General features: G+C 42.5%; 1 protein-coding gene across 1 annotated transcript in view; it reads right to left on the bottom strand.

Moving 5' to 3' along the window:
• SH3BP5 (SH3-domain binding protein 5 (BTK-associated)) overlaps positions 1 to 14,737 on the bottom strand; it is a 50,905-nt gene that overhangs the window by 7,219 nt on the left and 28,949 nt on the right. The window contains exons 3-4 of the mRNA XM_010284294.1: positions 11,834 to 11,998; positions 3,586 to 3,716 (exon numbers count right to left, since the gene is read on the bottom strand). Of these exons, the coding sequence (XP_010282596.1) occupies positions 3,586 to 3,716; positions 11,834 to 11,857 (155 nt within the window). The 5' untranslated portion in view covers positions 11,858 to 11,998. The remainder of the gene's footprint in view (positions 1 to 3,585; positions 3,717 to 11,833; positions 11,999 to 14,737) is intronic.

Below are 14,737 nucleotides of genomic sequence, written 5' to 3'. Positions count from 1 at the left end.
GCAGTCAGAGCACCACATGCGAGGGCACAGCACCTCCCACCAGTGGCCCACCAGCACTTCCCTCCCGCTTCACGGCTGGCTCTCCAACAGCTTGCTTGGACCCAGAGGACAGTGTCACACCCAGTCTGTTTCCCACTTTAGACAACAAAACTTGCTTATAACGTTGCAGGAGGACAGGGGCACAAGAGGTGTAGTACAAAGCCTAGAAACCACATTCCAGCTTCCAAGTTTTAAAGCCCACAAGCCAACTGGGCAACAAAAAAGTCCTCATTTTTTAGCAGGGCTTACTACCCTCCTCACCTCTTAGAAGCTCTCCTGGAAAGTATGGGAGAGATATACAATCAGATCTGGGTTTATATGAAATACAATGTTAACTACCCTTGTCATATTTCTACCCTGACCGCAAGCCTCTTCTGAGCTCTAAGTCCTATTGCAGCCACATTTTGGACTGTGTACCAGAATGCAGGGCTGTAAAAATGTGTCTTTCTGATCCTATATGCTTTGAAGGGTTGAATTTGCTACACAGTCATACACAAAATAACCGAGTCGCATTTCACAGAGATTAAATTATTTTGCAGCTTCCATGTTTTTCATCAACCCTCTCTACCGCCACTAGGAGCTCACAGCCAAGCCTGCAATGTTTCCAGTGACACTGATCCAGTCAAACTGCACCTCCGCCTTCCCTTACTGGGACATAACCCTGCCAAAGTCTACGCAGATGGGCTTGCCAGGCATGGTAAAACATCGCAGTTGGGAGTCTGGATCCAACAGTTAAAGGACTCCTACAGCCGTACCCCAAATCCGTGGGAGGGCAGAGACCCTGGCAAAACGGTGTTGCAGGGAAAACAGTAAAACCCACTCACCTCAGATGACCTGATTTTTCTCCCTTCCTTGCCCTGGTGCCAACCGGGAGGGAACAACCAGGCTTGAATCCTAACCTGCCATCAACTTCCACAAGCCTGGGGGAAAAGTCCCCTTTCTATCAGCAAACAAGCACACAGGTGTGCTTAGCGTGGTGTGAAAAAAATAATATATATAAGCATGTATGTCTGTATGTGTATATACATGTGTGTGTATACACAAATACATATACACACACGTATGAGCAGGCATGTTTACAGGTAACGGATAAGAAAGATGTCACCTAAGCCAGGAAAAGGATACCAATAGCCTGATGTGTAGGAGCTCAAACGTAAGCACCCTTCCTCACTCATCACTAACATACAGCTGGGCACCTGATGCCAGCAGAAAGTGATGACCTGGCAGGGTAGGGACTCGCATCTCCTCAGGTCACTTCATTCTCTTATATCCATGACCCTGTAACTACAGAAACCTGGCCCATGACACAGCAGGGCTGGCGAATCGTTCACTGATGCAATCGGTGTCCTACATCATCAGTTGTCTAAGTCCATGACATTGCATAGCAAGCAAAGTGCTTTTTAAGTAGATGACAGGAAGAGTGAAAGGCGCTTTGCCCAAGTCACCGGAGCAGAAAGTGACTTCCAAAAACCAGCGAACACCGGCAAGCTCATTATCCTGCAGCTCACAGGCACTGAGCCAGAAGATCTGGTGACTGTTAACAACATGCAACCGTATGCACATTCATAGCTTACAAGCAAGTAAGTACCGAGAAACAAAATTAAAAGCAAAACCAAACCAAAACAATCCAATAATCATCCACTCATCAACTTTACACAGCAAATCATCTAAATGACTTTCCTCCAGGCTGTCCCAGTCTTACTTTCAAATAATAATGCTTTAAGCATCTTAATCCAGACTGAAATGAAGAGCAAATGCAAATCATTTTTTGCATGGAAAAGAGCAACTCATTCAGCACGTCTACCCACGAGTTTATGGAGAGGACAGACAACACCGGCCTGAAAGGCCCAGGCGTTAGAGCCAGCCCTCCCGCCCCACCCAGGGAGGGAGGCAGAGCAGTTTGCTGGTGTTAAATCCTTCCTGAAAAGCAGCTAGTAGCCAGTTACACCCTACAATACAAGCAGCTGCAGATTCATCAGCCTCATTTCCCAGTTTTATGTAGCCACTTGACAGCACTGATGTTTTCAGCTTGGTTTCAATTTTGCCTTACGTGAAAACTGCAGCGCTGAGAGACGACTGACCTTTCCAACATCCCTTATACAGTATGACTTCAAATACATCCATGATAAGCCCGTTTGTGCCATCAGGCATCTTCCACTTAGATAGAATACTAATGCTAAGATAGAGCTGGTGTTTCTGTACACCTCTCATTAAAAGATCTCCAAAACACTCTACCTAGGTGGTTTATGCTGCAGTCAGCCCTGCTGTGAGACAAAGGAATATGCTGGGATCCTTCCACACAAATGAAAACCAGCTTGTCCCGAGGAGAATGACACAGGACAACACGCCCATGAGGGTAGTTTCAGCATGGAAATGCAAACTCAGGAGGTAAATCACACAAGAGACAGCTGGGGCATCAGGCTCAGCACCATCACTGTTACAAAAAGATATATAGGACCCCACTAACAACTTATCAGGGTCTTTATTTTAAATCTTATTGGAAGAAAGGAACTCCTAGCAGCCAAACCACTTCTGAGATATTGCTCTTACCCAGAGGAATCTGTCATTTAGTGATCTGATGATGTTTTTCACAGCCCCTGTGCAGTGCTAGACAAACAGAATGCAGCTCATTCTAGGAAGCCATGCTGCTACACTGTTTCAGCAAACATGCTTGAATCTTCCTTGAGAAGTGCTAATCCTTTACTGAATTGAGCAAACACCAATCAAAATACATTTTTAGTTGACTGATTTCACCAAAAAGTCATTTTTAGATGGAGGGATTAAAAGCTAAATAGAGCAAGCAGATTGTTTAGACAAGCTGCAGTCTGGAAAAATAAAGAAAACAACTGTGAAATACAGAGGATTAAGAATTTGTTGTAAAGAGGGCCAAAATTTTAAACAGGTTCTGAGAAAAAAGCTGTTTCACCTCTCCGCAACAGAGCAAAACTGCACGTCAAATGCAGACACATTTATTAATGATGCTTGCTGCTTAGCTACGCTCTCTGAAGTGCATTTCCTTCCCCAAAACAGCTCTCACACAGCTTTGCTACAGCAGCATTAGGAAGCAAAGAAGTCTGATGTACCATGCTACGCTGGCACAGTCTCACACCTTTCAGGTTTCTGTCACTTGCTTTGTTGCTCTCCTAACTAAAAATAAGAACTAAACTGCAAACAATCCTAAGCTGCAAAACATCCACACACAACTCTGCAGCTCTGGAGGTGGCATCTGCATGAACCCCATGAGCCTGTTTCTCAAGTCACATGCCACCAAAGGGTTCAATGCACTAGAACGAGACCAAGAATATTCCCAGAAAAGGTTTCCTCTCCCACCTGAAGTCAGGTGCTTCAAAAGACACTTAGAAGGACAACAAATGCAAGGACAAATACCAGTACCAATTGTGCTGTGTCTCTGTTGCATGCAGACAGGAGCCCAAAGGGAGAGGTACAAATGGCAACACACTTTCACAAGTCTGAAAAACCCTACAGAATTGCTATTTCCCCCAAACAGATTTCACCACTAAACTCATCTCCAAACGTAAAACGTACTTTGATTTATTGATGGCTCTTTTCAGCTTCTTCTCCAGTTGTTTCATCCTTCCCATGGCAGCATTGTATTTGGCTGCAGTCTCCTTGTGAACCAACTCACTTCTCGTTTTGGTCTGTTCTGCCTCCATGACCTTCAAGAGGGAAAAAACCAAGGTTGAGCAGTAAGACACAATGATCTGTTTCTTATAATTTTAATTCACAGCATCTTCATAATCTCTCCAATCAACTCATGTCAGGAAAGTGAGGGTATAGAAAAACACTACTTTCAATGAACCTACTTAAAAGTATTTCCTGAAAGGAGCAGCAATATGTCAGATTTGCAAACACTGTGTTAGTTACGACAGAGGTGTTGCAGCTTCTTGTATAATATCTGTTACGTGAAGTTCAGAAGAGCCTCAAATTTTTGGATCATCCATTTTTTAACCCAGTCAGATATTCAGGAGCAGAGCAGCGTTAGCGGAAGTCACCCAGTTACATTTAACAGCGTCATTTCCGTTCCCTCCTGCTTCTCTGAGGGGAGCTTGCCTTTCCCAGCAGGGAGCCAGCAGGCTGCTCAGCCCCCAGCTGCAGTCCCACCTCTCTGGAAAAGGCTGAAAAGCAACCACAGCGGTGGGAGGACTGAAACGCAGTCCAGCCTGAATCACTGGTCACCAAAAAACAGCGTGTCCAATGACTGCCTGTTTGCAGAAGGCCAGGAAGCCGGCTTTTCTCTTACAACAGCTGACCAGCCTTCAGAGCACGATTTCAACACCGAAAACACACAGAAGTTTGAGCCCTGAGCTGACATCCCTATCAGGCAGGCGGGGGATGCTATGCTGATGACCAGTCCGCTGTCTGGGCCGGCAGATGCTTAATGCACAGCAGTTCCAGACCCGGCACGGCAGGCGCTCTCCACCGCCCGCGGCACGGCAGCCGCTCTCCACGGCCCGCCCGGCCCTTCCCAGCCAGTCGGACTGCAGCCCTGCATGCAAGCTAGAAAATTCTTCACGCAACCATTTCTTCAAAGCTTTATAAACAAATGCTCACTGCTGTGGCGTTTTGCAGCAATTAGGAGTCTACAAAAGCAGTAGGAAAAGTAGATGTCCCTCCACTAGCTGCTCTGCTGGTATCCTATAGTCACACTTTGCCAGTAATTCCATCCAGGGTACTTCCGTTGCGCAGATTTGAGATGTCGGAGGTGTAAGTCAGAAAATTTGTTTTCTTTAATGCACCAGCAGTCAAGATCCAGACAGGGAGGTAACTGATCTGTTTAAAGTAAGAGAAATGGTGACACCTTTCCATTGGTCTATCAATGAGGAGAAAGTAGGCATTTTTCAGGCTCCTTCTCTTGCAGCTCTGAAGGTACTGATAGAAAAAATGGCAGGACTTGATTTTTTCTGGTACTGGAATTCAAAATGTCTCAGCTGTGAAACCAACTGCTCCACAACTTCAAGCAAATTTGCTCCAACTGGCTTCCGCCACCAGAACGTGCATCTGAACTCTCAGATCCAGACAGAGAGAATATTCAAGCCACCTTGATTTTAAATAACCTCACCCACAAAGCTCTAATTTCTTGAAAGTGTCATAGCCCTCAGGCTGAACTGAACATGGAAAACAGCACGGTCAGCTTTGACTTTCTTGGAGTTGCTGCTTCTTTCAGGAAAACTGTCATGTTGTTCTTTCTGATGCCTAAATGAAAGCGTGAAACTGCTACATGCCAAAGCTGAACTGGATCAACATCAACTAGAAGCTCTTACTGTCACAACTGGAGGCCACGTTTTGCTCATCTGCACACACCACATTAATAAACAAAGAAGTTGCTACAGAACTTTAAACTACGAGAAAGAAAGGTTTCTAAAGGCTCTTTAGATATACAATCATATACTCAACCCCAACACCTTTCAACTATTTTACATATATAAGTAAGGCATCCACTTTTGAAGAAAGGTTAAAAAAAAACCCAAAAAACTATCAGATTCATAACAGGCTTTCCCCTGCATCCTGAAAACAAGTTGCAGCCTCTTATCTTGAACAACTGTTCGAAACCTACGTTGATGCAATGACTTCCTCTAGTGAAATGTCAGACAAAGCTGGTTTTAGCTTGGAAGTATCTTAAATTAAAATGCAGTCTCCAAAGACTGCACAGAAGCTGGTTCGCCTTCTTTGTAGCATGGCAAGCAAAGTGCAATTTAAAAATGCTGGAAGCTACAAAATAATGAAGCGGTTGGAATTTGCCAATGCTCAATTAAATGTCAATCCCTCACATCCATTCTTGGGGCAAAATTAGCATCCCCTTTGATATCTGGGATGAACCACATAAGTACTACCAGCATCAGGGTCATAAAGCAGGTTAGGTGTCCAGTATCATGTTGATTTTGCACATCTTTAATATCAAACATCACAGAAATGCTGAACCCTGCAGAACTGGGATTTGAGGATGACAGATCGTAAACACCTCTGAGAAAATACGGAATTTGCTGCCAGCCATATATACCCACGTTCATTACCCTTTCCAGAAAGAAAAAAAAAGGTTCCATACTTCATCCTTTTGAGAAATCTGTGATGTAAGGAAAACCATCTGCCCCCACTCCTTTGTTTTCCTATGGGTGTTCCATCACCACGCTCACATTACCCGCACAAGTCTGCGGAGAGGACAGAGACAGCCTGTCCCCCTTCCCCGAGGACAGCGGCTCAAGGTGCACACCCAAGGCTGAGGACAATACCTGGAAGATTGTGAGGTATCCCTGTGGAGATCCATCACCTGCCAAGATGCACTTAAGCATTTCGTTCAGACAAGAAGAAACAAAAAGGCCATCCACCCCTCCAAAATGCCAAGCGGCCTTTAAATGGAGCAGCTGTCCATCAGGGCAGGTGGACAGAAACAGACTGCAAACCGTGCTGCCATGTCTACGGCTGGGAGGTTCAATGTAAGACCAGCTAGGGAAAGCCCTCACCTTTTAAAAAGGTCTTAGAAGACAACTGGCAAGGCTCGTGTGGGAAAGAAGTATTTTTTATCGGACCTAATAATACAGTTGGGGAAAAAGCAATTTTATATGGACTCGTAAACAAGCTTTTGGTCAGTTACCAAATAAGCTGTTTTGTCCAATAAAAGTCACTGTGCTTCTACCACCAACCTTGCCTTGCTGATGCTCCTAAACCATCACAGATGCAACAGCATCACTTCAAAAAGGAAGAGATAAAAGTGAGGATGACACCACTTCAAATTAAGACTGCTCAAGACACACCTCTCCTCCTTATATTGTACCTGCCATTCATACCCTTGGGGTGAGCAGGGGATGTACTCCTACACAAAAAACGTCCAGAATGGGTGATCTTCTAGGATTCCCACACATTAATTTGACACTTCTGTAGCCTACACCTGTCCTTAATTACCAGACTACCTATTCCAGGCAGAACTCATTCTCCCAGGTAGCACAGGCTACAAGATACAACTATTGGAAAACAAAACAAACAAAAAACCCAACACAGGTATCAAGCAATTCCTCTTCTCTCCTTCCCTACCCTCTATTTCCAACCCAGATGTCTAGGAAAGGAAGGTCGGTGTAGAGGATGTATTTTTAGCTAATAAGTCTGTAGCTTTGTTCCCCCAAAATAATCTGAAGTCAAAGATGGATGCCAGGCAAAAATTCAGTAATAACAACAGATGCAAAAGAAAAATTTATCAGTGAAATTACGCAAAGCTGACCATCTAAGACAGAGAATTACTCTGAACAACTGTTTGTTTCCCAAAAAAGTTAAATGGATGGCTCTTCTAGGGGAAGAATTAGAGATAAAAGAGGTAAGAGAGAAATGCAAGATCAGTAAACCAGGAGAAAAGAATCAACAATACAAGGGATTGCATTTAACCTCTGCATTTCCAGGGTGAAGTGACAGAGAGATTAGGGCAGGGAAGGAGGTGGATATTTTTGTTGTTTCTTTCACAGACTCTTCTTTTCCCCACTTTTTCTCCAAGTATTTGTAGCTGCAGGAAGTATCTCTTCTATCTCTTCTCTCTACATCATGGAAGCACCCACGCATTTTACACTGACAGATGGTACTTCACGGTGTAATATCAAAGGGAGCTTCACAAGCCAAATTAAACCAAGAGGGAGCATGCCTCCTCCCTCTGCACTCCCCCCTCATCCCTTCCTTTTTAAAATGTCTGATGATCAAGAGCCAAAACATTTCTTCTCCCTGCCAGAATTTATGAACTGAACATATCTCAGGAAAGGCTGTAAAAGCAGAACCTTTTTAAGATTGCAGATTGCATCGGCAATTAGAAATTAGCAATTTCTCTTGAAATTCATGAAGGATCTTCTTTTCTGCTCCAGCTTGTCTCAAACTTGAGGTAAGACACCTGTCAGCACTTTCCTTTTGTACACATTTATGAATAATTTTCAACAGGAGTGTAAATGTGAAGATCTCTCTCCTTCATCACTCAAATTCTCCATCCTTTGACTCTTTTGTAGCCCTGCTCCCCGCACTCCAAACTGCAGCATTGTAATTCAAGGTACTAGCAGATAGGTAACACACTTCCACTTCCCAAAAACATTTTCTCCGTATTTTAAAATACAAACTGCAGTTACCAAAAACCCGGTAAGCCAATGGCTAACAGTGAACAGTACTTTTCTTCTCCAGGCAGCTTAAGAGCTCATCAAACCTGTCTACATGCAAGGTAGGCCACTACATTTCCGTTATAATCAACAGAGAATTCATCTTACAATGAACTTGCCCCTCTGGTCACATGAATTGTTCTCCAGATACCGTCAACTTACTGATCAGACCTCCTTTGACTATAATGGAAGTTTAGGCAAATAACTGGGACATACAAAGTAATGTTCCAGACACCTGAAACCGATGAGCTAAATCCAAGCCTAAGTGTTATTACACTTATCTCAGATCTGTGGAGAAATGGACATCGAGGAAAAAACCACAGGAATTTACCCCAAAATACACATCAAGTTAAGAGTAGAAGCAGGTGAAGCAGCTGCCTGACTTGCAGGATTGCATCACAGTCCTGTGTGTCACTGTGGTCAACACATAGCTGAAGCACAGACACTTACAGGGATTATCTGCATCTTCACAGGCAGGCAGGCAGGCACGCAGCTCTTATTTAGGAAACACAGCTCAAACTGCAAGGTGAAAAAATTGCTGAGTGACAGCCTGTACTCCCTGTACCTATTCATGCTGTCTTGTCTGCTCCGTGAATAAAAACATCTTCCACATATTATGCTTCCAGCCTACCCAGGATAAGCAGAATTTCAGTAACTCTTCCATTTCTCACCTGTTTAATCATATGATTTTTTTATATCAGTGGCTACAAAAGCCTTGCTTATAGTAACCCGTTAGACTGTCACATTAAAAACAGTGTCAGTAGCTTTTCAGTCTATTAAGAAATCAAAAAGTAATTACAACATGCAATTCTTATCTCCATTTCCTCCCAGTGATGGTCTGCAAACAGCATTTCCTGTTTGGTACTCTGGAACCCAAATCTTTGTCCACATCCATGGGGTCAAGTGCAAAAGTAAACTGGCAGTATTTCCATACATGCCTGTACAAAAAAATAAGTGTCTCATTTGTTCTCTTGCCTATCCTTTTCCTTTATGCTCTCTGTTTGCACTGTTTGTCAACTACCAAACTGCTACAGGGCTTGGGTTTTGTTCCAAATTTCAGATTAATTATTTCAATAGAGCCTGCTACCTCTTCCTAATAATCGCAAATAAAAACACTTTACTCTTGCCTGACATTTTTGTCAATAGAGAAACAAATTAATTAGTACCCCACTTCTAACATTTGGCACAGAGGTGCTTTTCTGCACTTGATTCATTGCTGTACAAGGCCCTGTGCAAGATTATTCTCTGCCCAGTACAACTGTCATAGCTAAACACATGCAAAAAAAAGCTAGCTTTTTAGCTTTTATTTCAGCTTTTTGCTAAAGTGCAAAAACTTTCTCCAAGAGTGATTTTTATATGTGGAAGTGGAGAATTTCTATTTCTTAACCCTCAGCCTTCACCTTCAGAAACATTTTTTCCATTAGTAGTTTCTAGTATAATCAGTAGTTAATGAACTGGGTTAACACCAACACTGTGGCAGTCAAGGAGAATTTTTCTTCTAGTAGATCTCATCCTCCAACCTGTTTTCATTCATAGCTTAGTAGGGAATGATGAAGTTTTCTGCTCCTCGAGACCCCAATTATTCTGGTTATGTCACTGAACACTAAGCACTTCACTAATTACATGCATTGAAACCAAGGAAGTATTTACTCTGCTCCTAAAGAAGCTATAAAACTCAGTCAAGCCCTCCAAACAAACTAATGCTGGGTCTGTTCAGTCAGGACATCGAGCGGCATTTTCACCTTTCTTGGCTCTGGCCCTAGCCTTAAAGACCTCCACTATGGCCAATGAAAATCACGAGACAAACTTCCATGTAACTCTTTCAAAATCTGCTGTACCCTGGAAAGGTGCAGATAGGTGCCTTCTGGGAACTGAGCTTACTCAGAATATTTTAAGTACCAGGAAGAGTTGGGTAACACGTCTTCCATTCAAGGAGTCATCAGCTGCTCTACACAATCTAGTCTGTGACTGGGAGATTTTATAACTGCAGTAAATAAACCTAACATTACTGTTCAGCTGTAACCATCAGAGACATTACGGTTGGAATCAGTCCTCTGACAAGCAGATATTCTGCATTTAGTGATGATACGTATCAATACCACCAGCACGACTCCACCAAACACTGTCAGCAGTCGTCTTCTGCTCTAAATCACTGGGTTTGCCCATCTCAGGTGTACTGCTCTCACAGACTGTCAGGGAGGATTAAGGGTTGTAGAAGGACACAGGGATCCCCTTGAAATATCCAAGGAAAAAAGAGGAATCCATTTGGATTCTCAAAATTGCTAGGATTTTTTTCCTCACCCACCTCAACACAAATTTTCATTATGCCAGCTAAAGAGGCAGCTGATACGTGGTTGCTATCACTCTCCACCAGAACTCAGCAGTTTAGCAGTCAGGAGCTCTCAGCAACACCTTAGATGCGTCCAGTTTTCTCATCTATTTGAGAATCAAAAATTGTATATGCCTTTCTGAACTTTGCTCATATTGAACAGGGATAGCTAGGGAAAACGACAGCAGCTGGTGTCGTGACACACACACGCTGCAAAGGTGGGGCTCCCTTCAGAAACACCCAGAGGTTCCCATATCTGCAAATACCGAATGATAACAGGGACGATAATACAAGTAATACCCTGGAGGTTTTTTTCTTTTTTTTTTTTTTAATATATACCAGGTTTTCCATCTCTCCCCTACACACAGCCAACATCCTTTTTGTTCTCTGTTTCTTCATCAGGCAGCTGGTTTTCACAATTCCCTCTGAAATAGAGGCTTTCTTATAACCGAGAAGCTTCTGCAACAGAACAGAGCTACTGCATTGAGGACTGCAAGACAACACGAACATTGTATGGCACGCTAGTGTATTTGGAATACCAAGTTCAGCTTCACTGGCATATTAAGGGAACTCTGACAGAACAAAGGGTTTTAACTTCAACTTTTTGGTTCTTTCATGTTAAAAAAAAAACTTTCTGCCTTTTTTTTTTTTTTTAAACAGACAGGGGGAGAGAGACATGGCAAACAACAGGAAAATTCCTCTTGACAGCTGCTAAAATGAATACCGCCTTTCATTGTTAGACGGTGTTAGAAGGTTAGACCTCTTCTGCAGAATTAAAAAGAATTTACAAAGGAGGTAAGACCTTGTCTAAATTTGAAAGTTAATTCGGGATAGAGCAGTGTCCAAACTTAAAAAGCAACACACATTTTTTAGTAATTGTACATTCAAACACACGCTTCCAAAGCGAAGTGCCTTGTTCAACTTATTCCATACTAAGAACAGGTTATACTAAAATTGGAACATGTCCCTGTTTTTCCAGAGTAAGAGTTTCCATAACATGTGCATTCAGGAATAGCCACCCCTATGCAATTATTCTGGCATAACTTCAAATGCAGATACGCCTTAAGACATTGTTTATCCCATTATAGATGGTAATTTTTTTTCTTTAGAGAGCTACTTGCAGAGACAGATAGAGAACTACAGTTGTCCCAGTAGCAGCCCAAGGCCCAAATCATTTAACCTTAGGCTTCATAATTTTCTGTAGCTTCATTTTCTACATATCACATACCTGGACCAATACAAAAATTTGGTCTTCCAGAAACTAAGCCTCATACACCACAAAACACAAAATATGGAAGAGACAGATGCTGGGGCAAGTTTGTATTACCCTCTGAGTAGCGTGGTTGAGCATCTCTTGCCATGCAGAGTCAAACTGACGTTTGTCATCTTCCAGCAGCCTCTGCTCAGCAAGTGAAATGGTCTCTTTTGCAGCACGCAGCACTTCAGTGGCCCTCTGAAAATCTTGAGTCGCCCTCTGAGCTTCCAACTGTGCCTAAAAAAGAGAAGTTGGGATCAGAGACAAAGGAACCCTCACAGTCATGTTTAGAAGATCTACTACACTAGTCCCACGACTTTAAAAACACCATGCCAGCATTGCTTTTTCCCAACCTTTTACTTGGAAGTGACACATTTCCTCACTGGACTAAGTACTGCTAAGACAGCAGTTCCCACCCAAACAGGTAATTTACAAAGAACTGTCTCACGGTGTTCATAGTCAAAAAACTCACAGCTGATGGCCTACAAATAAGCACCTGGCTGAGAGGTAAACACCTTATGATGTAGGTTTAATCACTGAAAAACAAAACAAAACTCAATAGCAAACTTGTAGCTTGTCAAGAACACATTGAGAATGGCACTCCCTGAGTTTAGTCAGGGTGGATTTTTATCTGGTGCACTATCAATCACACTGAGGAAATGTTTTGGAAGTATTACATGCTATAAAGCATAAACAAGTTTTCAGAGAAGGTGGCTGCTAATTCTTTGGATGTTCTTCTACTTTATTATCGATGGGACACAACTGGTGCAGCAAGTCCCCTATACACAGACATGAAGGTAACCAAGGGAATTTGCAATGCATGTAAAACACAGATAAAGGCCCTGCTATGTCCTTTGGAAACATCTGCTGCTTTTCAGCAAAATAACATGAAGTTTGAGCTTGAAGGAAGTATTGTCAAGTGTCTGCATGGAAGCAGGGGAGAACAGAGTCTTCTGGTGAACTATATGGTTCTTGCTGTGAGAGCAAAGACTCCTCCAAAACAACATACAACCTTTCCAGCAAAGCAAGCACAGCTTAGGAGCCATTTAATCAATGAGCTGTCATCTCTTATTTTAGACACCAAAAAATTCTCAGAGACATTGCATTTACAGACCACCTTCATCTCTCCTGAAGGCTCTCATGATATCCAAATCTCAGTCTGAACAGTCCTCAAAGCAAAACGCTCACAATCCCATCTTGTAGGCTGGAGACACCTCCATTTTTCACAGCTGAGTGTCAACCCTCCAGGGTCCCTAACACAGCAGCAAGCCCTTGCTTATTCAGCCCAAAAAGGGAGAGCAGCCAATAAAGCAGAAATAATGTCAGTCATACTGCAGATTTCAGTAGTACCGTGGTGACAAAAGTCATCACAGAATTCAGCAGTCTGCAGTGTTGCTCTTTAGCACCAGGTGAGAAGACTTAAACGTTCAGAATAGGTGACTCTACACTGAACAGACAAAGAGTATCCATAAACAAATTACTGGTGTTGGCTGGGTTTTTGTCGGTTGGGGCTTTTTTTGCTTTCTTGGGTTTTTTGTGGTTTGTTTTTTTTTTTTAAATAATATAGAGATGTCCTCTCTGCTTATAGTTAACTCTGAATGACTAGTGATTTTAGCATTCAGGCTTTCAAACTGGCAGGTTTCACATTGTTTTCCTTCATCAGAAATTTTTAATTTCTGAAGCTTTTGGGTTCATTTGCTATCTCTTAACTATATGAGCACTTCCCTGCTCTAGAGCCCTTTTGAAGCTGATAAACAAATACCTTGTTTAGCTCAAAAGTAAACTCTTTACCTGAACCTTTCTATATTATATTTCATAAACTTTTATTTAAAGTAGTATTTTTGAGCTGTTTTGCACTGAAACACCACCCTTCAAATGTAAGCTTCACATTCAGTTAATTGAACATCCAGCACTGTGAAGACAGTTTTTGTTTACACATCAATGATTTTTTTAAAAAATTAAACTGGAATTACCCAGTTTATACCCATGGGAAATGCCTTTGACCAGACATAACTGACAGAACAAACTAATGAATAAAATTTTACATGTCATGTATAAACAGCAAAGGAGTCTGAGGCTGAAACAGGGGAAAGGACTCTGACATACAGAATACTAAATTGAAGATAATGAAGTCTTATGAATAAAGGAAGAGGCTTTAGCGTGAAGAAATGGTGGTCATTTGGGAAGTGGCTAAAAGTCCCTGATACAAAATGGGAAATAAGTAGAACAATGGTGCATTTCTCCAGCAAACAGCTGGCTACACCTCCTCAACACCAGCTGCATCAAATACCTTCACACTTAAGACACCACAGTTATTTGTAAAGGTAATGGAAAAAACCCTTCCCTCCCTGCCCCGTGGCAGGGGAGATGGACACCTAATATAAACACAGATCTCAAAAGGAAATAAAGCACACTAAGTTTCCCTCACAATGTCTTGAAATAGCAGCAAGCTCTTCTTCCTTCCTTCCCCATCACACAGAGAGGTACTTCACCCCAAAGTGACCGTGGAAAAATAGGAGTTATGTGTCAGAGGTCTTTCAGCTACTAGCTGAGGAGGGAAATCAAAGGCATCACAATCAATGCAGTAATTTCCTTCCAACCAAGGTCCTTGATGCACTTCCTTCTGAAGTGGCTGTTGGTGTTTTCCACAGAAGAGAAATTCATTTAACCATGTCTTTTGCTGCTTTCAGGCAGCTTACACCTGCCTAAAGCCTCCGTGAAGAGCCACGACATTAAAGTGTTAATTTGCATGCAGGCCTGCACATCCCAAAGCAGCACAGCGGTTTGGACCAATATTAGTGGATGAACAGCATCCTGGTGTAAATTCATCATTAATATGGTCTCTTAGAAAGTCTAAGAAAAAACCCCACACATTATACCTCCTCACCACTCCAGTCACCAGCTGCCTGTTTCAAATGTATTAACACACTTTATAAATCCAGAATAAGCCTGACTAAAGATTATTTTAATTTAGCC

Source organism: Phaethon lepturus, unplaced genomic scaffold (assembly GCF_000687285.1).
Source record: "Phaethon lepturus isolate BGI_N335 unplaced genomic scaffold, ASM68728v1 scaffold40693, whole genome shotgun sequence".
Lineage (NCBI taxonomy): Eukaryota > Metazoa > Chordata > Aves > Phaethontiformes > Phaethontidae > Phaethon > Phaethon lepturus.
Note: the sequence above shows the minus strand (reverse complement) of the source record. Positions and strands in the feature narration are given on the sequence as shown.